Source organism: Dromiciops gliroides, chromosome 6 (genome assembly GCF_019393635.1).
Source record: "Dromiciops gliroides isolate mDroGli1 chromosome 6, mDroGli1.pri, whole genome shotgun sequence".
Lineage (NCBI taxonomy): Eukaryota > Metazoa > Chordata > Mammalia > Microbiotheria > Microbiotheriidae > Dromiciops > Dromiciops gliroides.
The window spans coordinates 7,759,027-7,782,300 of record NC_057866.1 but is presented as its reverse complement, the minus strand read 5'-3'; the positions used below and the strand labels follow the sequence as shown (position 1 = coordinate 7,782,300).

General features: G+C 55.4%; 3 protein-coding genes across 5 annotated transcripts; all 3 read right to left on the bottom strand.

The window, feature by feature from the left end:
• Nucleotides 1–133: 133 nt before the first annotated feature.
• LOC122730793 (protein tyrosine phosphatase receptor type C associated protein) lies at nucleotides 134–2,553 on the bottom strand. The gene is made up of 2 exons (XM_043970164.1): nucleotides 2,451–2,553; nucleotides 134–1,077 (listed from the first exon to the last, which is right to left on the bottom strand). The coding sequence occupies exons 1-2, from the start codon at nucleotides 2,451–2,453 to the stop codon at nucleotides 481–483; spliced, it is 600 nt and encodes a 199-aa protein (XP_043826099.1). The 5' UTR covers nucleotides 2,454–2,553; the 3' UTR covers nucleotides 134–480.
• A 1,405-nt stretch (nucleotides 2,554–3,958) lies between these two features.
• CORO1B (coronin 1B) lies at nucleotides 3,959–11,967 on the bottom strand. Of its 3 annotated transcripts, none has more exons than XM_043970143.1 (12): nucleotides 11,837–11,952; nucleotides 11,205–11,320; nucleotides 10,591–10,793; nucleotides 8,927–9,049; nucleotides 8,691–8,820; nucleotides 7,851–8,032; nucleotides 7,517–7,636; nucleotides 6,920–7,024; nucleotides 6,678–6,823; nucleotides 6,546–6,603; nucleotides 4,774–5,076; nucleotides 3,959–4,530 (listed from the first exon to the last, which is right to left on the bottom strand). In XM_043970143.1, the coding sequence occupies exons 3-12, from the start codon at nucleotides 10,789–10,791 to the stop codon at nucleotides 4,402–4,404; spliced, it is 1,497 nt and encodes a 498-aa protein (XP_043826078.1). In that variant the 5' UTR covers nucleotides 10,792–10,793; nucleotides 11,205–11,320; nucleotides 11,837–11,952; the 3' UTR covers nucleotides 3,959–4,401. The 3 variants fall into 3 exon arrangements, with proteins under 3 accessions (XP_043826078.1, XP_043826081.1, XP_043826080.1); XM_043970146.1 differs by having other exon boundaries at nucleotides 3,959–4,527; XM_043970145.1 differs by lacking the exon at nucleotides 11,205–11,320 and having other exon boundaries at nucleotides 11,837–11,967.
• Nucleotides 11,968–21,598: 9,631 nt separating this feature from the next.
• GPR152 (G protein-coupled receptor 152) lies at nucleotides 21,599–22,939 on the bottom strand. Its single transcript, XM_043972058.1, has one exon. It carries the CDS (start codon nucleotides 22,937–22,939, stop codon nucleotides 21,599–21,601), a length of 1,341 nt encoding a protein of 446 aa, XP_043827993.1.
• Nucleotides 22,940–23,274: the final 335 nt, after the last annotated feature.

The following is a 23,274-nucleotide window of genomic DNA, read 5'->3' as shown; positions in this document are numbered from 1 at the left end:
ACCTTAGGGACAGACACCACCTGCTCGTTGTCCCCCCGCCCAAGGTCTGCTGCTGGTTGCCCTGGGCAGGGACAGGAGAGAGGCTGGGGTTGGGGGGGTGGGGGTGTCTGAAAAGCACAGAGGAATCCAGCACAAGAGTCTTTATTTCAAAGGGGGCAGCCCCCCACCCCATCCTGGATCTTGAGGGGGCATCTTGGTCCTTTTGCCCACACATACAAGGGCAGGGAGGTCTGGGGTGAGAGGGGAGAGTGCAGGGATGGATGGGCATTGCTGTTGGCACACAGTCTTGGGGGTCATGGATGTGGGGAGATGTGTGGTGCCCCCCAATCCTTCAGGATCATGGCAGTAGACAGCGAAGAGTACTGGGGAGTAGGCAGGCTGAGCTGAGCGGGGCTCCGGGGAGGCTGGGGGTGGGGTCCTGTTTATCCCCCTGGCAGCCTTGGGGCAGAGAAGCTGGGCCAAAGCCCCCCTCGCCCACACCTAGAGCGCAGTGACACTGAGGCCCTGCCCCCCCTCTGTCCCTGCCCCATCCTCCCAGGCTGCACTTCCTGAAAAGGCGTGGAGGTCACTCAGCAGGGCCTCGGCACTGCCCCCAGCGCTGGGGGGCTCAGACGCAGGTGCAGGGACCCCGCTGCCTCTCCCCTGCTCAGGGCAGTCTCCCCCCTGGGCTGCCTCTGGGCTCCCAGGCACACCATCCTTCTCTTGTTGGCCTGGCTGTTCCTCCTTCACTTCCTCTGGTTCTAGATCTTCCTCCTCCTCGCCCTCCTCATCTTCCTGCTTTTCCATGCTGTCCTGAAGTTCTGTGACGGATGACTCTCCCAGCCAGCGGCTCAGCCCTGTGGCCCGTAGCAACCGGCGGGCCTGGCGCCACAGGGAGGTGCCCAGGCGGTTGGGGTGGTAGTAGCCCTTGGATTCTCGGCTCAGGTGGTACCAGGCCAGGGCCAAGCCCATCATCAGGAGCAGCAGCAGCACCACCAGCAGGCACACGGTGACCGAGTTGTGGGAGCCGCCTTCCTCAGAGCCCAGTGCCCCTGGCAGAGCTGCCAGCACCATCAGGCCCCTGAGCCTGGACAGAGCCTGGAGAAGGGAGGAGGGGAGAGGTGGAGAAGGGCTCACTCTCCAAGTGCCTGGCTGCCTTGGGGCCCAGCTCAGAGGCTGCATGAGGTCTAGAGTAAGGCGCCCAGCCCTCCTACTGACTCGCCTGAGGCTGATCGAGTACCCGCCCAAGCCCCAGTGTTCTCATCTGTAGAATGGGCGTGGGCTCTTGTGAGGCTGAGGTGAGGAGGAAGTGTGCCTTTACACAGGGTTGTGTGACTTGGGGATGACTGGATGGGCACCTCTGCCCAGTGGGGAAGCTCCTCAAGTATGTAGGCCAGCCTGGTCCCCTCCTCCCATCCTGGAACTTGGCTTCGGAGAAGAGCCAGGATTTCAGTCTCTGGCTCGGGCAAGTCTACTCTGACCCCAGCTTCTTCACCTTTAAGGGGTGGATAGTGACAGGGAGGGCTTTTCTCTACGAGGATGGGAGGGAGCCCCTCTTCTGCAAACCTGAAGTCCAGTCCTAGGCCACAGGATGCAAACTGGCATGGAGAGTACCTGACACCTCCCTCAGAGGGCTCCCCTGTGCCTGATCTCTGGGCCAGAGGTGCGGTCATGGGCCTACTGCCCCAGAGCAGAGCCCAGGGCCTTGCTGGCGCCCTCCCTACCAGTCTTGGGGTCCCCTGCTCCCCAATTAGGGCACAGACCTTCCCTCATCTCTCTGCTTGGCCTGTCCTCCCTCCCCCCCAGCCAGCCGTGGGGGGTGCACCCCTGGGGATGTAACCTACGCACCCAATGCTAATGCTGCCGCCTCCATCAGAGGAAGCCTGCGGTTGGAACAAAGCAGGTGGCTGTTCTACTTGTGCATGCTTGCAGGGGTAAGCAGAGAGCTGAGAGCCTGTTTCTGGCCCCTCGCTTCCCCACCCTCAGTGGGCCCTGGGATGGGGCCAGTGACCCTGGGAACTCTGGCCTGTCCCCCCCCCCCCTTCCCACTTGCACCTTACCCCATCCCCTTCCAGCCATTTGGGCCCAGCACTGGGATCAAAGGATCCCTGACCTTGTGGATAGATACCCAAGCCTGGCCTGAGAACTGGAGTTGGTTCAAGCTTGCTTGTGCCCCTATCTAACTGTGTGACCTTGGGTGAGTCCCTTCACTTCTAACTGCCCCAGACAACTCTGATGCTCTAAGCCACAGGGCAGGTGCTAGGAGTTTGCAACACCTGTGAAGTTTGAGGCTGGGTCAAAAGTAAATCCTAGGAGATGGGCATCGGGGAGGCAGGACCCACAGAGGTCCCAGAAGGTGCCTGGCCTGGTCCATCCCTGGAGTTGGCTAGCCTTGGGATAGAGGGCCTGGGGTCCTCAGCCCCCAGAGCATCTGTGCCCACTTCCCCTTCCCCACTGTCCCCCCAACTCACCATCAGGCCCCTCTGGTCTTGGAGCTGGGCCTGGGCACTCTGGTGTCGTCCGTAGCTCTGACTATGTAACAGCCTGGGGTGGGCAGACAGGGTGAAGGAGGTAGGGACCGTGACCTGGGTTAGCCTGGGGCTTCCGGCTTCCTGTCTCTTGCCCACCCCCTCCCTGAAGAAGGCAGGGGCCCAGTGCTGGGGAAGAGCTAGGGGAGGCTGATGCAGATCAGCCTGGGGGGGTGGGGCTGCCTGTTCACCCTGCTCTTGGCCATGGCCTTGAACAGGAGCGATCTTCCTCTCCCAAACCAGAGGCCTAGGAGCTGAGGGCTTGGGGTGGTGAGGCCGGGCAGCTGGCACGGATGAGCACTAAGTTCTGGGAGCTCACTTTCCAACAAAGGAAACAGTTAACAAGTGTGTGGGATCCCAGTGGGAGGGAGCCAGGGAGGGCTTGAAGGGGGCCGGAGGCCGAGGTGAAGGGGGCCGATGCAAAGGCAGCAGGTGAGAGGTGAAGTGTCTGTAACACCAGGTGATCACCAAGTGCTGGGAAAACCAGGAAGGGCACTAAGAGAACCCACAGCATTTTCTATCTGATCCTAGAAGTAATAGGGAGCCACAGGAATTCATTGAGCAGGAGTGACAATCAGATCCGGGCTCCAGGACAATCACTGGCTGCTGGTGGAGGGTCCTGAGAGCAGGATATCACAACAGTCCAGGTGTGAGGTGGTCTGAGTGACAGGGACCGACCATAGGTAGAAGCCATGCAACAATATGGACATGTGGGAAGAGTGGGAGGGAGGGGTCCAGAACGAATCCCGGGTTTTGAGGTGGGTGACTGATGCAGCCTGGGAAAGTTGGGCCAAGGGGAGCTTTGGGAGGTGAGTCGTTTTGGATTGCTGCCAACGGGATGTCCTGTCTGAGATGTCCAAGGTGCTGTTGGCGAAGGGCGGGGACAAAGGCTAAATAGAAAGCTCTGGGAATCATGGGCAGAGATGGTCAATGAATCTCTGGGGGCTGATGAGGTCATCAAGCGGGGGCCAGTGGCCCAGGCTAGAGCCCCGAGGGACCCCATGGTTAGTGTGGCATGGATGAAGGTCCCCCAAAGACTTAGGGGAGCTTGGGAGTGCAGGAGGCAGCCCAGGGGAGGGTCGTGTCCCCCAAACCTAGAGGAGACCCTCAAGAGAGGGCAAGGATGGTGAGCTCAGGCATTTGGGAGGAAAGGAGGGATCTGGTCAGATAAAGGAAGGATGCCTGATTGTGGGCAGAGGGAACAGCCAGTGGATAGGGAGAGACTGAAACTCAGGGAGTGGGGATGACCCCAGATTCATGGACACTAGAGCCCTCTTATCTCTGAGCAAACAGGCTTATAGGGAAGGTAGTTTGGGGTACAGAGGCGCAGAACAGCAGGCCCACGACTGGAAGGTAGAGATGCCTTTTCCCTTCCCAGTAGCCAAGCACACCTTCCCCCTCCCCTGGTCCCGGCCCGCCCCCCCAGCAAAGGGTGAAGCCAGGCCAAGTTCTTAGAAAGAGGTTTTTATTTGGAATGAAAATAGAGTCAGCCCATAACTTCCACCGGGGAGCGAGGGCAGGAGACTTGGGTCTGGGTGAGCCTAGGAGTGTGGGCTTCGGGGGGCTGGGAGAGGGACAGCTGGTCTCTTGGAGGTGTGGGAAGGTCTTGCCTGGTGTGTATATATACATACATACATATATATATATATATATATGTATATGGAGGTGTGGGAAGGTCTTGCCTGGTGTGTATATATGTATATGCATACATACATACATACATATATATATATATATATATATATGTAAAAAATCATTCTCGGTAACAAGTATAAAAGTGGTCCAGACCAGAGCTTCCTGCTGCCTAGCCAGGAGAGGCCTCTCAGCATGCGAGCCCAGGCCTAGCCCACGCTGAGTTCGCCACAGAGCCTGGGGAGGGCAGGAGGGATGGCCACTACACGTCGCCATTCTCCATGCGGCCCAGCTGTTCTTCAAGGCGGGCAATGCGCTCCCCCTGTTCCTTCACCAGTGTCCGGAGCAGCCGGAGCTCACGGGTTACCTCTTCTAGCTTCGCAGACTCCTGCTGTGGAACCAGGGAACTGGTAAGGCCCAGGCAGGACTGGGCCAGAGAGTGTGTCCTCACCCAGTCAGAGTTCTTGGGGAAATTCCCAGAGCCCTGCCCACCCTAGCACCCAACAAGTCAGAGGCCTGCCAGGCCCATGGAAGGGGGTGGTGTTTTCCACTTATTTCTCTTCCTTCCCATGGACTGGGCTGGGCCCTGCTGCTTTCTGGCCAGCCCTAGGCCAGCCGGCAGGTAGATACATACCCCAGCCGCAGGGAGGCTGCTGCTGCTGCTGCTGCTGCTGCTGCTTGGGGCGCTGACCGGGGTGGTAGTGGAGGCCGGTGTGGAAGCCGCAGCCCGGGTGGGTGTGGGGGCTGAGGTCGCCCGGCTGTCATGGAGGACGTTTTTGCGGCTGACCTTAAGGTCCCTCTGCTTGCTGGGCACGTAGGCTTCACGGAGGGAGATGAGCAGTGGCTCCGCATCACGTCCACTCACCCACTCTTCAGCCTCCAGGGCAGCCTCAGGCCCCGCTGTGTCTGGGTACAGGTCATCCTGAAACAGGTCTGACTGTGGGGGTAGGAGAGAGCCTCTGCTAGGCCAGGGCGGAGGAAGAGGCGCCCACAGACTCCCTACCCCCAAAGGGGTGAGATGGACCGAAAGGGCCGAGAGTCCTCACCTGAAGTCAGAGCACTCTACTGAGCCTGTGGCCCCACATTACAGACAGGCAAAGTGAGGCCCAGAGACCACCAGCCTGAGGCCTCCAAACTGCCCAGGGGTAGAACCAAGGCTTGAACGTGGGACTCTAAGTCTGACTCCAAGTCTCTTGTGTGCACTTCCTGTATCACTACCAGCGGTCAGCCTCCGTGTGTCTCTCCTGGTGCTCAGGCCCTTGTCAGCCCTCACCTGGGAGCCTAATGGGACCCCCTGCCTCTGGCCCCCACCCTCAGGCAGACACATTAGTCGTCCAGACAAAGTCCAAATGTCTTGGCTTGAGCCACAACCCTGGTCTGGCCTCCACCTGGAAGTCTGCTTTACCGCCAGCCCAGAGAAATCTTAACTCTTCAGACTCTGCAGGGAAGCAGGGGCCGTCCAGCTTCCACACCTTGGCCCGCAGGACTTGCCCCTCTGCCCCAGCCACACTTGAGGCCTAGCTCAGGGAACCGCAGGATCCCCCCCAGGTTGGGAGGGACCTCAGAGGTAACTAGTCCAATCAGTAAATGAAAGGAGCCTGCTCCATCCCCTGAGGGGGTCACTGAGCTCTTGTGGGGGAGACTGCTCTAGGGGTAGCTGCTCCACCCAGGACGCTCTGACATCCCGCCCTAGTTAGACTATCCTTGGTGGCCCAAGCTGAAGTGTCCAGGCTAGTGGAGTGCCTGGGTCACATGAGGATGGATGGGCTGGAAGAACAGGGTGGATGCTTGGCCTGGAGGAGAGGAGACTTGGGGGATGGCCCTTATGGGGAAAGAGGATTTGATTTGTTCTCCCTGGCCCAGGGCTAATAGGGGAAGTTGCAAAGGGGCAGATTGAGGCCCAAGGTCAAGAAAAGCTTGCACCAGTGGGATCTGTGGCGGGCGGCGGGGATGAGCGGCTGTGACAGGTGGGGGCCTTCCCTCCCAGGAGGTGGGTTCAGGCAGTGAGGATCCCTTTGGGCTGGGTATAGCCAAAGGCCACCCAACCCTCAAATTCTGTATTTGTTAAGTTCAGTTGAGCGGGAATCCAGCTCCCAGTGCCTTCTGGATCCTCTGGGGACTTCCGGCTCCTTGGTGCCTTGAGGATGGTGTACTGGTCCCATCTGCCCAGTGGGGTAGGAGAGCCCCTGGGCACTGCTGCCAGGCCCTCCCCGAGGCTTCTAAGCCACACTGAACATCCCTATTTCCTTCTGCTAGTCCTGGTGACCTGCCTGTCCCCAACACCACCGGGCCCAGAGACGGGCCAGACAAACATTGGCCCGAGAGCTGGAAAGGGTGGAAGATAGAACCTGGGGAATCAGGCGGGAGACGTAGGCGGTCCAGGGCCAGGGCATGGGCCCCACTCACCTTTCTGGGCACAGTCATGATGATGGGCTCACACTTCCGCTCATGGAGCTTGTAGAACCTGTACGGGGAAGAAGGATCGTGAGCCCAGGTCAAGGCTCAAGGCCTGGCCCGGCCCGGCTCCCGGCCCCTCACCTGGCGATCTCACACTTGCTCACATCCAGGCCTCTCTTGGGCATGCGTCCCATGCCCCGCTGAGGCTCCTTGCTAGTAAAGGTATTCAGGAAGTGGATATAGGGGGGCTCAGCGGTGATCTCAAAGTAGCGGATGCTCGAGTCCCCCTAGAGAACAAGTGGGGGTCCGAGGGATATCAGGGTCCCGCACAGGTTCCACACTCTCCCCACCCCCCAGATGTCCCCGCCTCAGCTCATCCCCACCTTGCCACAGACGTAGATGACGTTGGTATCGGGGTCGTAGAAGGGAAGCAGGGCCCCATTGCTTGAGTCCAGCTCCTGCAGAGCCATGGGCTCCTCCAGGTTCTCCTGCCACATGAGAGGAGGCGTTAGCGGTGCCGGAGGGTGGGATGGGGGTGGGGGGTGAGATCCCTGTTCTGTTCCCCATCCCATTCGGCCCCATCCTTCAGTTGGCCCCACGGAACAATGAGGACGTTGGCTTTGGTAGTGTCTATGGTCCGACTCTGTTCTATGGTCTGTGGTCCTTCCCACCCTGACATTCCATGTTCTAGGTTCCTCAAGGCTCTGACATTCTGTGTTCTAGGGTCTGATTGTCCTCTGAAAGCCCACGCCCTAGCCAGCTGACATTCCATGTTCTTTGTACCATCTGGCCTTCCATGATGTTGGGGGTCTTGAGCCTGCTTGCCTTCTCCAGGAATTAGGGTTAGGGTTCCTGCCCATGTACTTAGCGCCCTTTGCTAAGCATCCAGCCCCCACTGCTCACCTGCCCACCTTGCTGCCAGCTCTCTAGCCTAGCGTGTGCTCTGAACCACACCGGCCCCTCAGAAGCCCTCAGCTTACCGGGTCCCAGAGTGCCAGCTGCCGCTCACTCATCCGGCTGAAGCCTGTGGTAAACACTTTGCCATCAGCCAAGAAAATGGCCCTCATGGGCCGGGCTCCTTCGTGGGCCTTCTCTCGTTCCTGTGGACACAGAGCCCGGCCACACATCGCTCACATCCCACCCAATGACTCCCTTGCTCCCACAGGCCCCTGGGAACCCAGAAGTGAGTTCCCAGCACCTCAACTCCCACCCGCCATCTGCCCTCAGGGCTCAGCTCACTAAGACCCCAGATCCCAGTCTCTCCGACCCCCCTCTCGTTGTGGGGTGGCCAGTGGAGGGGGGGGGCACACATACCGCCACCAGGGTGCCGCGTCGTGGGTCAATGATGCGCACGCTCTTGTCCTTGCAGGCGGAGCAGAAGAGGCTTCCATTGCGGTTCCAACTGATGTTGTAGATGAGGTCAGGGTGCAGGTCATCTAGACGGTACAGCTCCTCGGCCGTGCCCACGTTCCAGATAAGCACCACATTATCGCAGCCTGCAGAGCCCCAGGCCCAGCGGTCAGATCTCTCCATGCCCAGATACCTGCCTACTAGCTCAGGTCAGAGGCCTGGCTTTCATTCCCAGCTCTGCCACTGACTCGCTGGCTGGCCCTTGCTCATCCTATCTGGCCAATAGGGTAACAACGACAAGTCCTTCCCCCTGCTCGGACTGGCAAAGGTGAAGAAACCCAATTACGCAACGGAGTAATTAACTACAACCCTTCTAATCGCAGGAGCCGAGCTGCTCATCATTGGCTAAGGCTAATAATCCCAGGTCTACAAGCAGCCGATCCGGTCATGGGACCAGAGACAGAGAACCTGGAGGCACCTGAGGCCCAGAGCAGGTTACACAGCTAGGAAGTGACAAGGCCAGGTCTCTCTGAGAGCGGGCCGGCATTTCTGCAGTGCTTTACAGACACTGTCCTCACAGTAACCCTCTGGGGCAGATGCTATTATTATCTCCATTTTGCAGAGGAGGAAACTGAGGCCAGGAGATTCAGTGACTTGCCCGGTTAAATAAGCATCTGAGGAAGGATTTGAACTCAGGTCTTACCATTCCTAGTCCACCTAGCTGCCCCAAGCTCACTGGGGTCCTGAGGTTTATCCCTGAGCCCTTGGGTGACTCAAGGGCAGCATGGGGGGGGGGAATCAGACCTGCACTGAGGAGAACGTTCCGGGCTGTCGGATGCCAGGTCACGATGCCCACTCTCTTGGAGTGGCCCTCTAGGACGACCACGGGTTCTGTCAGGGGTACCACCAGGCCGTTCTCTGGGATCTGCCAGACCTGTGGGCCAGACCACAGGGACCCCCCGTGGCCAAGTGTTAACAGGGGGCCCCCAGAGGAGGGGGCCTTCCCCTCTCTCCCCACGGCTCAGTCCCCAGCCCCTCACCATGACTGTGCAGTCCTCAGAACCACTGGCAATGACCTCATCATTGTGTGGACACCAGTCAATGTCAAGGACGGGTCCGGTGTGCCCACATACCATGGGGTAGGACTTGTCAATGCGCCCCGTCTGTAGGCATGGAACAGGGTGGAGAGGGAAGAGAAAGTCAGGGGGACCCCACAGGTCACAGGAGCAGAGGCCCCAGGGCTGGGGAGGCGGAGAGAGAGCTGACAGAAAGAGGCAGGGACTGGCCCAAGGTCCCACAGGGAGTGAGCAGTGCAGCCCAGCCCCATCCCAAGGCCTCTCGCCCAAATCCAGTAGCAATTTTTGATACTGAGCTTTACAATCTCGGTGACCTTGGGCAAATTAGTTTATAGCTTGGGCCTTCACTTCCTTGTCTCTACAATGGGACTCAACACATGCCTGGCCTTCCTGATTCTTTTTCAAGGTCAGGATAAGAGATGTGAACAGACACGCGGGATGGTTAGTCTCCTCTCCAGAGGGTTAGAGAAAATGCAGTCCAGAGAGAGGGTGATTCACGCCCCTCTCCTGAACAGTCCTAATTCTTCTAGTGTTCAGTCATTTTCAGCGTGTCTGACTCTTCATGACCCTTTTTGGGATCTTCTTGGCAGAGATACTGGACTGGTTTGCCATCTCCTTCTCCAGCTCATTTTACAGATGAGAAAACTGAGGCCAACAGGATGAAGGGCTCAGCTTTGGCCAAGGTCACAGAGCTAGTGTCTGAGACCAGATTGGAACTCATGAAGATCAAGCTGACTATAGGCCCAATACTCTATCCACTGCCTTAATTCTGCTGGGGTACCCCACTCCCTGTCATCCCTGGGGTTCATGACTTCAAAGTCATCCTTGACTTTGCACTTGCCCTCGACCCCCCAGGCATCCAATAGTTGTCAAGTCTTGTCCATTCCCCTTGCACGCCTTTGCCCTTCCCTACCCTCCCTAGCTCAGATGGTCAGCACCTCTCACCTGGATTATGGCACTAGCCTCTGCACTGGGCCAGGCCTAACTCAGGCTAGTCCAGTGATTCGGGCTTGGAGTTAAAATGCAGTGAGACACTCACGGACTACAAAATGCAATCAAAACAACCGATGGGTTTCCCTGCTAGTTTTTCCTCTCTCCCTCAGCTACTGAAATGATTCTCCTAAAGCACAGGTCTGAGTAACCAGAGCACACCCCTCCACTATTATCTCCAATGGCTCCCTATTACCTCTTGGAGCAATTGGAAGCTCTTAGCTTGGTATATATGGCCCTTCACTGTCTGATGATAACCTGTTTTTCTAGACTCCCCCTCACACACTCTGCACTCCAGTCAACCCACCTGGCCTAATTTCTCCAGGCCTTTCTATCCCACTTCTCATATGGTTTGGCAATGCCTGTCTCCCTGGCCTGGAATGCACTTGCTCCTCACCTCTGCTCTCTGGAATTCTTAGCAGACACCTCCCGTACAAGGGCTTTCTCCATAACCCTAATTGTTAATGCTCTCTGCCCCCTCCAATCACTTTCATATATTTTATATCCACTCATCCATCCTCCTGAAGAATGTAATTTCGTTGAGGGGAAAGCCGCTCCTATCTGTCTGGGCCTAACACAGATTATGTCCTTAATAAATACCCCCCCCCCAGGGGCTCACCCCCTGCTCATGCAGGCACCTTGCTCAAGGGCAGCACCATGAAGGCCCCCCCACCACTGGCCTCCACGATGATTGCCAGGAATTTGGGGTTCACGGCACAAAAGGTGCTGTCCCAGGTGACCCGGGACACCCGGATGTCTTCATAGCATTGATCATTCTTGAGCGGCTGGCCAAAGACGTGCCGGAACTTGCTCTGTCTGACCACTTTGCGGAATGACATGTCTGGCAAGAGAAAAGCAGAAATGAACCCTGCCCCCCCAAGCCCCAGCCCCCACAGTTAACCTCAGTGCCCCCCTTCTTCCGGGGCCACAAGAGGACATCCCTAGGCAACTTAGGGGCAGGACAGACTCGCAGCCTTAAGGGACCTTATAGCTCATGGAGTCTAACCCCTTCGTTTTACATATAGAGAAACTGAATCCGGGAAGGAAAAGGGACCTTCCCAGATTCACCCAGATGGCCAGCAGCAGAGCCTGGTCTTGAACCCAGACCCCATCTTGTGTTACGCTATGTTATGCGTTAAGTCAAAGGAAAAGGGGGTGGGGTGTAGCACTCCATTTCTAGTCCTGGCCCTGACGTTAGCTCAGTTTGACTTGGGGCATTTCTCTTTCTCTTTCTGGGCCTCAGTTTCCCTACCTGTAAAGTGGAAACAATGCCCCTTCTGCCTCCTTCCCTCCTAGGTGATAGAGAAACCCAAGGCTCTCTGTGGCTTCTTGGGGGACTTTGGGAAGCTTTCCTTTAGCAGTTCCCATCTGCAGGGATGGAGGGGGGAGGGGGAGAGGTGTTCCAGAAATCTCCTCCCAAGGCCTTGGAAAATAGGGCTGTCCTTAAACCACCTCCTTCCAGCTCCCAGAGGCTCCCTGACCTGGGCTCCCAATCATCCCCTCCCCTAGTCTGTCTGCTGGGATGGGCGCCCCTCCCCCAGGCCTGGTCCCAAATAGATGGGTGAGGCCCCTTCTCTGCCTGGCCTGGGAGGGGGAGCTGTAGGTCCCCCTTCCCCTCCTCCAGAGGAATTAGGCCAGGGCCGAAGCTGCTGGACTAAGGAGTAAGCGGGTGGCGGGAAGCACCCACATCAGCAGAGATGGGGGGGGGGCGCTGCTGGCTGGAGGGATGCAGGAGGGGTCCCCTCCCCCCGCCCCTGGCTCCCCTGTATCCCGCGCCCCAGCCCCGCTCCCGGCCGGTCCTGGGGTTCCAGTGCACGGGGGGGGGGGGGGGGAAGTGATTGCCTCGGGCGGCCGCGCCCCCTCCCCAGCCCCGCCCCTGCTCACCGGTGGGCGGGTGGGCGCCGCTTGCGCGGGGCAGCGGGACCGAGTCCGGCGGTGCCTCTGGATCCCCAACTCTGGGAAGCAGGAAGCGGGAATCAGGAAGTGACCAAGGATGCCCGTGGGGGGGAGGGGGAGAGGGAGTGGGGAGGAGGGGCGGAGGGGCGGGGCGGGGGCGGGGCCTGGAAGGAGAAGGAGGAGGGGTCTGGGGGCGGCCACAGGGGGAGAGGGCCTGGACTGGGAGGGGAGGAGCCTAGGGGAAGTGGGGGGTGTAGGAAGAGGGGCTGGGATCCGGGAGAGGGGCGGGGTGGGGGGGGGGCTCGAAGTGGGGGAGAAGGAGGAGGAGTCTGGGGGCGGCCGCTGGGGGAGAGGGGCCGGGCTGGGAAGGGAGGAGCCTGGGGGAAGGGCGTGTAGGAGGAGGGACGTCGGAGGCAGTCACGGGACGGGGAGGGGGGGGGGAACCGAAGGAGGGGGGCTCGCGGAGAAGGAGCAGGGCGGGGATTCTGGCGGGCTAGGAAAGGAGGGGAGGAGCAGCCCTGAGAACGAGGGGGCTACGGGGATCTGGGACCCTTCTCCCACTCGGCACTCCTCTCCCCCCAGCCATAGCCCCCTGGAAGGGCCCCTGAAGGGTCGGAGCGTCAGCAGAGCTGGAAAAGAAGAGAGGGAAGGGAAGCGGCGAAAGGAGCGGAGTGGAGGGGTGGGCTGGGGGCAGAGCCCCTCCCATGTCGGCTAACTTGCGGGGAGGGGAGGAATAAGGCTGCCCCCAGCTCCCCGCAGCCCTGGGGCGCAGGACACCTTATTGGACCCTGAAGATCTGAGTTCCAACTCTAGTTCTATTATAGGACCGTGGGCAAGTCTTCGCCCTTCTCCGAGCCTCAGTGATCTCGTTTGTAAAACCTAGGATTGGACTAATAACACCCAACGTTCCTTCCATCTCTAAATCCGGAGGGTTATTTGTGCAGGAGCAGATTATCAGAGGTGGGACGAACCCCAGAGACCACACCCTTCCTCCAGTTTACAGCCGGGGAAACCGAGGCCCAAGGAAGAGAACAGACTTGGCCAAGCTCACATAGTGAGATAGGATGAGGCAGTCCTACATCGTGTGTGTGTGTGTGTGTGTGTGTGTGTGTGTGTGTGTGTGTGTGAGTAAAGGTCCAAAGAATGGAAACTGAGGCCTTAGAGGAAAGACCCCTCACCCCTACTCCAGGTCCCATAGCTACTAAGTGGCAGGACCAAGACTTGAACTCGGGTCTTTCCATTCCAAAGTATGTCTGAGGAGGGTGTCTAAGAAGCGAAGTTGTTATTAATAATATTCTTAGGTCCCTTCTCCTCCCCCACCCCACTTCTATTGACCCTGCCCTTGGAAAGGTAAGTATGGAACGGAATGGAATCACATCAATTCAGGAGAATCATGGCCAGGATCTAGGAAGAATCCCCACCCCTGCTTTTGTCCCCATCTCCCCCTCCCCAATAAAATTCAGGGCTCTGTTAGCTGGGCCAGGTTGGTCCCCCTAGAGAAGAAGGAGGATTGGAATTTGAGTGCTAAGCCATCCCAGCCTGGTGTCTTTGGGCCGGGTATTCAGCATTCCCTCACCTTCTTTGGCAGATGGACCATAAAAAGTTTTACTTGGCTTGCTTATCAGCCTTCGTTATTCGATCAGTCAGTCAAGTCTACACATATGTCCCAGGCATAGTACCAAAGTCAGTCCCTGCCCTCAGGGAGCTCACCATCTAATGGGGGAGACAACTGTGTACGCCCGCGCTATATTAAAGCTAAGTAGGAAATAATCAACAGAGAAGAAGCCACAGAGTTAAGAGGGATTGGAGAAGGTGAAATTTTAGCTGGAACTTGGAGCAAGCCAGGGGAGTTGGGAGAGGGAGAAAGGAGGGAGAAAATTCTGGGCATGGGAGCCAGGCCGAGAAAATGCCCAAGACCCTCTGGAGATGGAGCGGCTGGTTTGCAGGCGAGCCGGGAGGGGCTTGTCACGAGTAAGACGCCCGGACAGGGGCAGGGAGCTGGATGGACGAAGGCCAAGCGGAGGGTTTCCATTTTATCCTAGATGTGATAGCGAATAGAGGAGGGATATCGTCGGATCTACAGTTTAGGAAGATCATTTGGCAGCTGAGCGCAAGGAGGATGCACTGCAATAGGGAGGCACTTGTGGCCGGAGACCGGGCGGCAGCTTGAGCCAGGGCTCATACGGGAAGAGACGAGGACCCTGCTGGGGTGGTGGCAACGTCAGCGGGGAGATAGGGCTGTGTGTGCGAGAGATGCTACAAAGGTTCAGGAAAGAAGGACGAACAACAACAAAGGGAAAATCATCAGACCTTGGCAATAGATTGGATATAAGGAATGAGGGAGATGACTCCGAGGTTTGGATTGGAGTCTCAGGGGTTGGGAGGATGAAGGTACCGTCAACAGTAACAGGGAGGTCCCGGAAGAGAGGATGCTTTTTTTTTTTTTTTTTTTTTTTTGCGGGGCAATGGGGGTTAAGTGACTTGCCCAGGGTCACACAGTTAGTATGTGTCAAGTGTCTGAGGCCGGATTTGAACTCAGGGACTCCTGAATCCAGGGCTGGTGCTTTATTCACTGCGCCACCTAGCTGCCCAGAAGGGATGCTTTGAGAGGAAAGATAACAAGGCCAGTTTTGAACACGTTGATTTAAAAGATGTCTAGAGGGGCAGCTAGGTGGCGCAGTGGATAGAGCACCGGCCCTGGATTCAGGAGGACCTGAGTTCAAATCCGGCCTCAGACCCTTGACACTTACTAGCTGCGTGACCCTGGGCAAGTCACTTAACCCCAATTGCCTCACCAAAAAAAAAAAAAAAAGAAAGAAAGAAAAAAAGAAAAAAGATGTCTGGATACTTGAGATGTCTCGAGATCAGCAGAATAAAGTTGGATAAGTATTGGTGAGAATCATCAGCATACACATGGTCCACGGGAGCAGGCGAGATCCTCAAGTGAAGTAGTTTAGAGGGAGAAGAGCAGAGGGCCTGGGACAGAGCTTTGTGGGACTCTCATGGCAAGAACGCATGATCTGTTTAAGTTTTTGTTTTTTTGTTTTTTGTTTTTTGGAGGCATTTGGGGTTAAGTGACTTGCCCAGGGTCACACAGCTAGTGTCAAGTGTCTGAGGCTGGATTTGAACTCAGGTCCTCCTGACTCCAGGGCCAGTGCTCTATCCACTGAGCCACCTAGCTGCCACAAGAACGCAAGATCTGGAGGAGGCTCCAGCAAAGGAGATGGAGGGTTGATCATATATATAGGTAGGGGATTAACCAGGAAGTGGGGAGGGTGTCCTGAAAACCTAGAGTGAAGAGAGTATCAAGGAGGAGAAAGTGATCACCAGTGTGCAAGGCTCTAGAGAGGCCAAGGAGAATGAGGACCAAAAAAAGGCCATTAGATTTGACAGTTAAGAGATCATTGATACCTTTGGAGACCTTTCAGTCAAGCTCTCCCTTCCCCAAAGCCTGGACTGGTTGGGGAGGTGGCAGTGGGCTATGGAAGGTGCTTCAAGCACAGGCCCAACTTTATCAGGCTCTGGAGAATGGGGAAGGCTTCCCAGGAGGGTCCAGTGATGGATAGTGTGCTGGCTGAAGTCCCACAGACCCAGCTTCCAGGTCATGTAAGGGTAGTAATCTGCATTGGCGGCATCATGGAGCCTTGAGATATTGCTAATTGTATTGACACACTAGAGAACTGTCATATGCATTATAATTTTTTAAGAATCATGAGTCTTTCATCTCTCAAATATATAGTGACTGGAGTCAAATTTATAATAATATGAGTCATTCCCCAATTGATAAATGGTCAAAGGATATGAACAGGCAGTTCTCAGAAGAAATCAAATCTATCTATAGTCACATGAAAAGAAAATGCTCTGTCACTATCCATTAGAGAAATGTAAGTTAAAAAAAACCCTCTGGGGTGCCACCTCACACATATCAGATTAGCTAATATGACAAAAAGGAAAATGACAAAAGTTGAAGGGATGTGGGAAAATTGGGACACTGATGCACTGTTGGTGGAGTTGTGAACTGATCCAATTATTCTGGAGAGCAATTTGGAACTATGCCCAAAGAGGGGTAAAACTGTGCATACCCTACCCTCATTTCCAGTGAATCCAAGAGCAGAACAGACTCAGAATGAGAATCCCTGACATTCAAAGCTGGAAAGGATCTTTGGGGATATCGAGTCCAATCTCTACTTGCACAGAAATCCTCTCTACAATATCTAGAACAAGCCTTCCAGCATCCACGTGATGGTGAGCCCTCAGCCTCAATCAGTAGCTCATCCCACTTGGGGCAGCTTTTGTTCAGATGTTTCTTCCTGATATCAAGTTCAAAGCTGCCCCTTTTTGTAGCTTCTGTTCCCAGTTCTGACCAAGCAGAGCACAGCTAAACCTTCTTCGTTAAGCCCTACAGATGTTTGGGGAAGCTAGATGGCTGGAGTCAGGAAGACTCCTCTTTGTGAGTTCAAATCCAGTCTCAGACACTTACCAGCTGAGTGACTCTGGGCAAGTCACATCACCCTATTTGCCTCAGTTTTCTCATCTGTACTTGTTTTTGTCCTTCGTTCTTGAAGGATATCTTCCATGGTTCTCAAAGAGGACCATGACATCAGGGAGGCGATGTTATGACTTATACTGAACTGGATTTAAGTGAGGAAGGGCTGTGCAGGGTCACCAACCTCAGTCTCTCCTCCAGAACCATCTGGGTCCAGTAGCAAGTCATAGATCAGGACGACTGGAGATGGCTCCAAATGTTTTTTAAGTGACTTGTCCAGGGTCACACAGCTACTGAGGAACAAACAGTTCTCACTGGAGAGGCCAGACAAGGTCATTCCCTCCTGGACAGGATGGTCTATGCTCACCCTGACTCTTGTCTCCTCCATTCCTTCAGCCGATGTGTAGTAGGAGCCTGTGTCATCTCCTGTGCCCTACGCCCTCACAGAGCTAGAACATTCCATGTTCTGTGTTCTAAAGGCCCTCCAGCTCAGACATTCCATGTTCCAAGGGCGTTCCTGGCACCTACATTCCATGTTCTATGATACTCCCATTTTGTTCTGAGCCATCTGCCTCATAGTAATTTGTGGTGGGTAGGCATCAAGGGAACCAGTTCTGTGTCAGCCTCAAGGCCCAGGAGGGTGAGAAAGGACTAGAGGGGGCCCACTTCCCTGAGGACCCTGTGTTTCAGAGGGGCTCCTTTGGAACCCCAAAGGTTGGTAGCCCCCACGTCACCCCCAAGGACTCTCTGACAGATCCTCAGGGTTTTGATTCCTTTTTATCCCAGAACAAACAAAAGAAACGCTCCAGGCATTTTCAGTCTGTCCAGCATATACGAGCATTTATTGAGCACCAGTAATGTGTCCAGCACTGTCCTAGGCACATTGGGAAATACAACAGACATCCAAGGTGTGCCCCCTCATGGCCCTCTGCCTTGAGGGGGAGGGAGAGGAGGAGGTCCCAGGCAGTCGATAAGTTGATAGGGAAAGGGTTGGATTGTTTAACACACAAGATCTGAATCCCAGCATCTTTGGATACAATATTGCCTGTCCCACATTTCTGGGCCATATGGCTTAGTAGAGAGTCCTAGGTCTAGAATGCAGGCAGTTACAGCTAGCTCTGAATGCTAACCCAAAGAGCAGAGCAGTATTCTGGTTGCCTCCACTGGGCCTTGGGGATCTGGCCAGAGCAAGATGGGCCCCCAACTGAAGCACTTGAGTTCTTTTCAAGGGGCCTAAATCAGTGAGTCCTTCCTTGCTGCCTCCTTGACCATCTGCTTTTAAAATGCAAGCTCTTAATGGGACAGCTACATCAAGCTGCAGTCAGTTACTTCCCACTCAGCGTGAATCAGGTGTATAAGTCCCAGAGAACTACACCCTGAAGGACTGTGGGCTTGTGCGCTTTGGGGGCAGAGGTCATTTCGGAGGCCAGGGTGATGCCAAGGAAGCTGGGACATATTGGGGCAGCAGTGGGCACAGTAAGCTTGGGAGGGGAGCGTTACAGGCTGAGAGCCACAGTTGGTCTTGACTCTGCACGGTTTGGGCCGTGGGGAGCCTCGCTGCAGTTTCTATCTGGGGTCTTCTATTGTATCTCTCCCAGCAACACTCAGCTCAGTGCCTGCCTCCCTCATAGAGAACTCAGGCAACCTGCAGTTTGGTCTGGACTGATGGGCTGGAGACGTCTGTCGGGTAGCAAGCAAATATTTATCCCTTGTCTCCTCTGTGTAAAACCAGTCAGATCCTGGGCACTGGGGAGAGGAAACAGGTATATCTAAAAGTCAAGCCCTGCACTCAGAGAGCTCCCAGTTTAGTAGGAGAAATGAACAGGCAAAATGCCAAGAGAGCATTGGCTGACATAGGAGAGGAATGCAGGTCTCTGGGTTTTCCAAAGACAAATGACTGGCTGGGGCATGGGAAGGGGAGAAATCTAGGTAGGCTTCATGGAAGAGGTGGCATATGAGCTGAGTCTCATGCTAGGAAAGATTCTGTAGAGATGTGGCGGGGGGAACAGGGGGAACAATTCAAAAGTATCAAGTCTTGGCCCTGGAAAGGTCCTCTGAAGACCCAGAGTTCAACTGATACCCCAACAGGCATCCCCTTAACAATATCCCCAATAGGTGCCCTAGTCCCATTCTGGATCACTAGAAATAAAACATGGCCATGCTCACTTCTAATCTAGCCACTGAGTTTGTTAGTAGTGTAAGAACCATCAGCAGAATACACAAAAAATACAAGATGTATTTCTGTCTCACCTCTAACTTTGGATTGCATTTTTGTTTGGGTCTAAGAAATATAGCCTTTAGGGGCAGCTAGGTGGTGCAGTGGATAGAGCACCGGCCCTGGATTCAGGAGGACCTGAGTTCAGATCCAGCCTCAGACACTTGACACTTACTAGCTGTGTGACCCTGGGTAAGTCACTTAACCCCAATTGCCTCACCAAAAAAAAAAAAAGATATAGCTGTGTATGTGTGTGCATGTGTGTGTGTAAATACACACATAGACAAATATATAAATTCTACAAATATATAACACGTATATACATATTATACATATCAAATACATATATAAGCACAGATTGATTCAGCATGGCTCCCAGAAGTTAGAATCTATGGGTTTTACACCGAGGTAGACATAGGGAAGTGGAACACTTTACAAATCCACCAGTGTAAGGCAAGAAACATAAAATGAAGGGACCCTTGAATACATCGATTATGAGAAGGCCAAATAAAGCTGCCAACCACAGGAATTGGCTGAATTCTTTTGGTATCAGATCCTGTACCCATGGACTCAGTCATTCTAGGTGTTTCTATCAACCTGTCCCCCTTTCTCCTGCTAGGGGAAGGGATCTATTTGAAGACCTCTGGTTACATAGAACTCATCACCTCCCAAAGCAGATGATTATACTGTTGTTTTTTGTTTGGGGGTGAGGCAATGAGGTTAAGTGACTTGCCCAGGGTCACACAGCTAGTAAGTGTCAAGTATCTGAGGCTGGATTTGAACTCAGGTCCTCCTGACTTCAGGGCCGGTGCTCTATCCATTGCACCACCCAGCTGGCCCTGATGAATAGCAATCAAGAAAATGCAGGAAAGAGCCATCTAGTTAGGTATATTAAGAAGAGGACTCAGGCAACCTGTGTAGCATGGAGAGGTATGGTTTAGACAACAGTCCATTTCTGTGGCTCAGAAGTGGTTGAAGAGTGGTTTGTGGCTCCTTGCCAACTCAAAAGGAGATTTCCCATGGAGTTCCCAAGGACCTGCATGTGACCCTGGGCTGTTTATTCCTTTAATCAGATACTTGGAAGAAGTAGAATAGAGATAATGTTTCTCATTTCATCCAGACTCATGGATGTAGGGAATTCTTGGTGAGGAAACTCCCTCCACCAATGCCCAAAAGCAGATTGGCAACAGCCCAACAACTTAGGAGAGAGCTAAAGTGCCAAGAGACTCAGAAATCCCCCCCCCAACCAATTTAGAGTTGGTTGAGAGCATTGTAGGTGAGCTGCCCAAGGTCACACAGCCAGTTGGTATCAGAAGCAAGACTTGAACCCAGGCTCTCTCTTACTCTGAAGCCATTGCTCTATCCACTATACCATGCTGCCTATCAGTGATGGCACTCTTGTCAAATTTGCAAATGACACATAGCAAGGAAGGACAGCAAACACACTGGATCCAAAAAGACCCAACAAAGATACCAAATGATTTCAACTGGTTAGGATATTTGGCTGAATTAAATAAGATGGAATTCAATATGGGTAAATGTAAAGTCTTACACTTGGGTTCCAGACACAAGTTTCACAAAGGGCAAGATGGGGGAAGTGTGTTTAGAAAGCAGTTTGTGTGAAAAAAGATCTGGGGGTCTGAGTGGACCACAAGATCAAGGTGAGTCCATAGCATGACATGACAGCCAAGAGAGCTAATCTAAAGCCATTTTAATCTGCCTTCTATATGCCCTATGCTATCCACATTCATAGAGCTGTATACCATTTTTGGTACCTCATTTTAGCAAAGTCATTGTTGGCAGGCTGAGCTGGGTCCAAATTGGTTAAAAGGCTTATACAGCAAGCACTTAATCGTTGTTTGTCCAATTGGACTGACAGACCTTGAGGGAACAAGGCTTGCTTGACTGCAGTGGGGAAGACAAGGCTTGGGGTAGCAGGGAGAGTGTGCTCACTGTCATGAGGAAGAAAGAGCAGACTTCTTTCGGTGACCTTGGCCCTTGAGAGCAGGTCCAGAGCAGTGAGAGGCAGAAGATGGAAGAGAAAAGATCAGCCTACATGAGGAAAAGATCCCTAGCAGAGAGAGTGGGCTGAGCTGTCTGGGAGGTAGGGAGGGAGCTCCTGCTCCCGCTCCTTGGAGGTCTGTGAGCCGAGGCTGACCAGGAAGGCTGGAGCCACTGCCAGTGAAGCTTGGCTTGGGCCCTGCCATCGAGGAGGTTCTGCACCCTAAGGTGGAGAGGCTGGAGGTGAAGGTAGGCAGCCCAGAAGAGACTGGGGCCTCATGGTCCGAGGTACCCAAAGGGCTGCTTTGCCCAGCAGGAGGCTTCCACAAATCAACATCCGGGCACTCAAACCACACTGGACCAACGTGGAAGATTTCATGAAATGGAAAGGAGCCGTCCAGGGACTTCCCTCGGGAAGTCAAGGACGCTCCTGCCGCCCCCGGCTTGTCTTTGGTGGGATTCAGATCGGGTGTCCTGCCCCCCACAAGAGCACAGAGGCTAGGCTTCTCCCTTCAGAGGGAGTTAGGAAAATCTCCCGGGGAGGCCACTTTGGGAGGTTGGAGAGGAGGTTGGGGGCCCTCGACAATTCTGGCATCTCCATTCTCTTCTTGGCATTTTGAGGGAGGAGCAAGAGGTAGGTGGGAATGCCTGATTTGTGGAAGCTGCTACTTGCCTGGGGAGCGGGGGGCCCACACCAGGGCCGAGGTACCAGCTTAGGGCCCTGCTCCAAGGATCTGGGGTTGGAGGGAGCCAGGGGCACACCCCTCATAGCTAACTCCGAGTCCTCGAGTCAGGGGACCCCTGGGGAGCTATTTGTTGGGTGGACAGAGGGAGGAGAAGCTGGTTCCTCTGATGACACTTGTGGCTTTCATTCCCTGTGCCACCCGAGGGGTCACCTTTTCCAGCTCAGGTGAATAAGAGGGATCTTCCCTTGATTTCTTTCTCTCTTCTGGCTCTCAGCCCATTGGCTGGGAGTGGTTGGTTCTCCAGGCTCCCTGCGGTGGGGCAGCCTTGTCTGCCTCCCTCACTCCAGTCCACATTTCTCCTTTCAAGGGGGGCCATGGGTAGGGGATGTCTCTGGAGGTGCATCCCCAGAGCTCTCCCCCTCGGGGGCAGGGGGCATGACCTGCTCTTCTGGGGCAACTGTTGTGGGCTGTTCTGTGGGTAGACTAGTTGTGGGTCCTTCACAGGGTTCAGAGGTTGAGGTAGGGGGAAGTTCAGAGGATTGAGCTGGAAGGTTGGCTGTAGGAGGTTGATCTGCCAGGTTTGGTTGGGGCTGGGCAGTAGGGTTCACCTGGACCTGGGCCATGGGGTTCACCTGGGGCTGGGGCTGGGGCTGGGGCTGAGTGGTGGGAGTGGGCTGGAGCTGCACTGCTGGCTCTGGCTGAGGTGGTGGTGAGGCTGCAGGCATGATGCCCCTGAATTGCTCCTCCGCCAGGGCGGCAGCAAAGGAGGAGAGCATGGAGTGAAGGAGGGCACGGATGTTGGCACTGGCCAAGACACAGAGGAAGGGGCTCAGGCAGCTGTTGAGCACGAGCAGGTAGTCAGAGTAGACCAGTGCTTCCCAGAGGAAGTAGCCAGCGTAGGCGTCCCACAGGTAAGCCAGGTAGAGCAGCTGGGCCAGCTGGTAGGGCAGACGAAGGACAACGTAGGCAGACAGGATGGTGGCGGCCACGCGGGAGAAGCCGGCCAGGCGGGTCCCCGCTCTGGCGTCCCGAGGCTGCTGGCGGCGGAGCCGGCAGGCTTGGATTTGGGTCAGCACATGAGAGCCCAGGAGGAGGAGAAAGAACAGCAGCCCACCAAGGATCTCCAGCACCCTCAGGGGCAGCTCCTCAGTGTCCCAGAAGTCAAGGCAGATGACGAGGTCATACCACCACACGTTGGCCTCGGGAAAGATGAGCCAGGGCACACTGAAGAGGGTGGCAAGCACCCAGGCCCCTGAACACAGCCAGAGGGGCAGGCGGGATGGGCGGCGGCAGGGATACCACCGAGGCAACAATGCCATCAGGCAGCGGTCGAGGCTGAGGACGGCCAGCAGGAAGAGGCCTGAGGAGTAGGAGATGCCCCAGAGGAAGTAGTAGAAGCGGCAGGCAGCCGTGCCCAGGGGCCAGTGCCCCTGCAGCCGAATCTCCATGACTTGGAAGGCAGTGGCCACTAGGAAGAGGAAGTCTGAGACGGCTAGGCTGAGCAGGAAAAGGGCCAGACGCTTGCCAGCCCTGTGCCGGGCCTGGGAGCCCGCCAGCCATCCCATGAGCCCATTGGCCGGCAGCCCCACCACCAGCAGTGTGACCAGGAAGGCCGTGTCCCAGCCACCTTGAGGATAGTAGTCGTCGTCCAACTCAGATCTGGTTCTCCAGGGTGGAGCCAGCCTGGCACTGCCTGCTCCCATTGTTGGGGGCCAGGCTGCTGGACCTACAGGGCAGAGGGAGAGGAGAGAAGGGACAAGCCAGGACTTGGGTGGGGGGAGTGGCGCCCTAGACGAGACCTCAGCACCAGTGAGGGTAGATCTCAGGGCCAGCACCCACTCGCCAGGGCCCCAGGGTAGGGTCATAGCAGGGTCAGCAGAGAGTGGTCTGAAGCCCGGGGAATCCTGCCTGGTTCTTTCCAGACACCTGACCCAATTCTACTGTTCTAGGAACACCTCACCCTGTCTGGCTTCTGGATCCTCCCCAGCCTTCGTAGGGGCCATGCCGTGTGGTGAAAAGAATGCCCACCTCAGTCCTC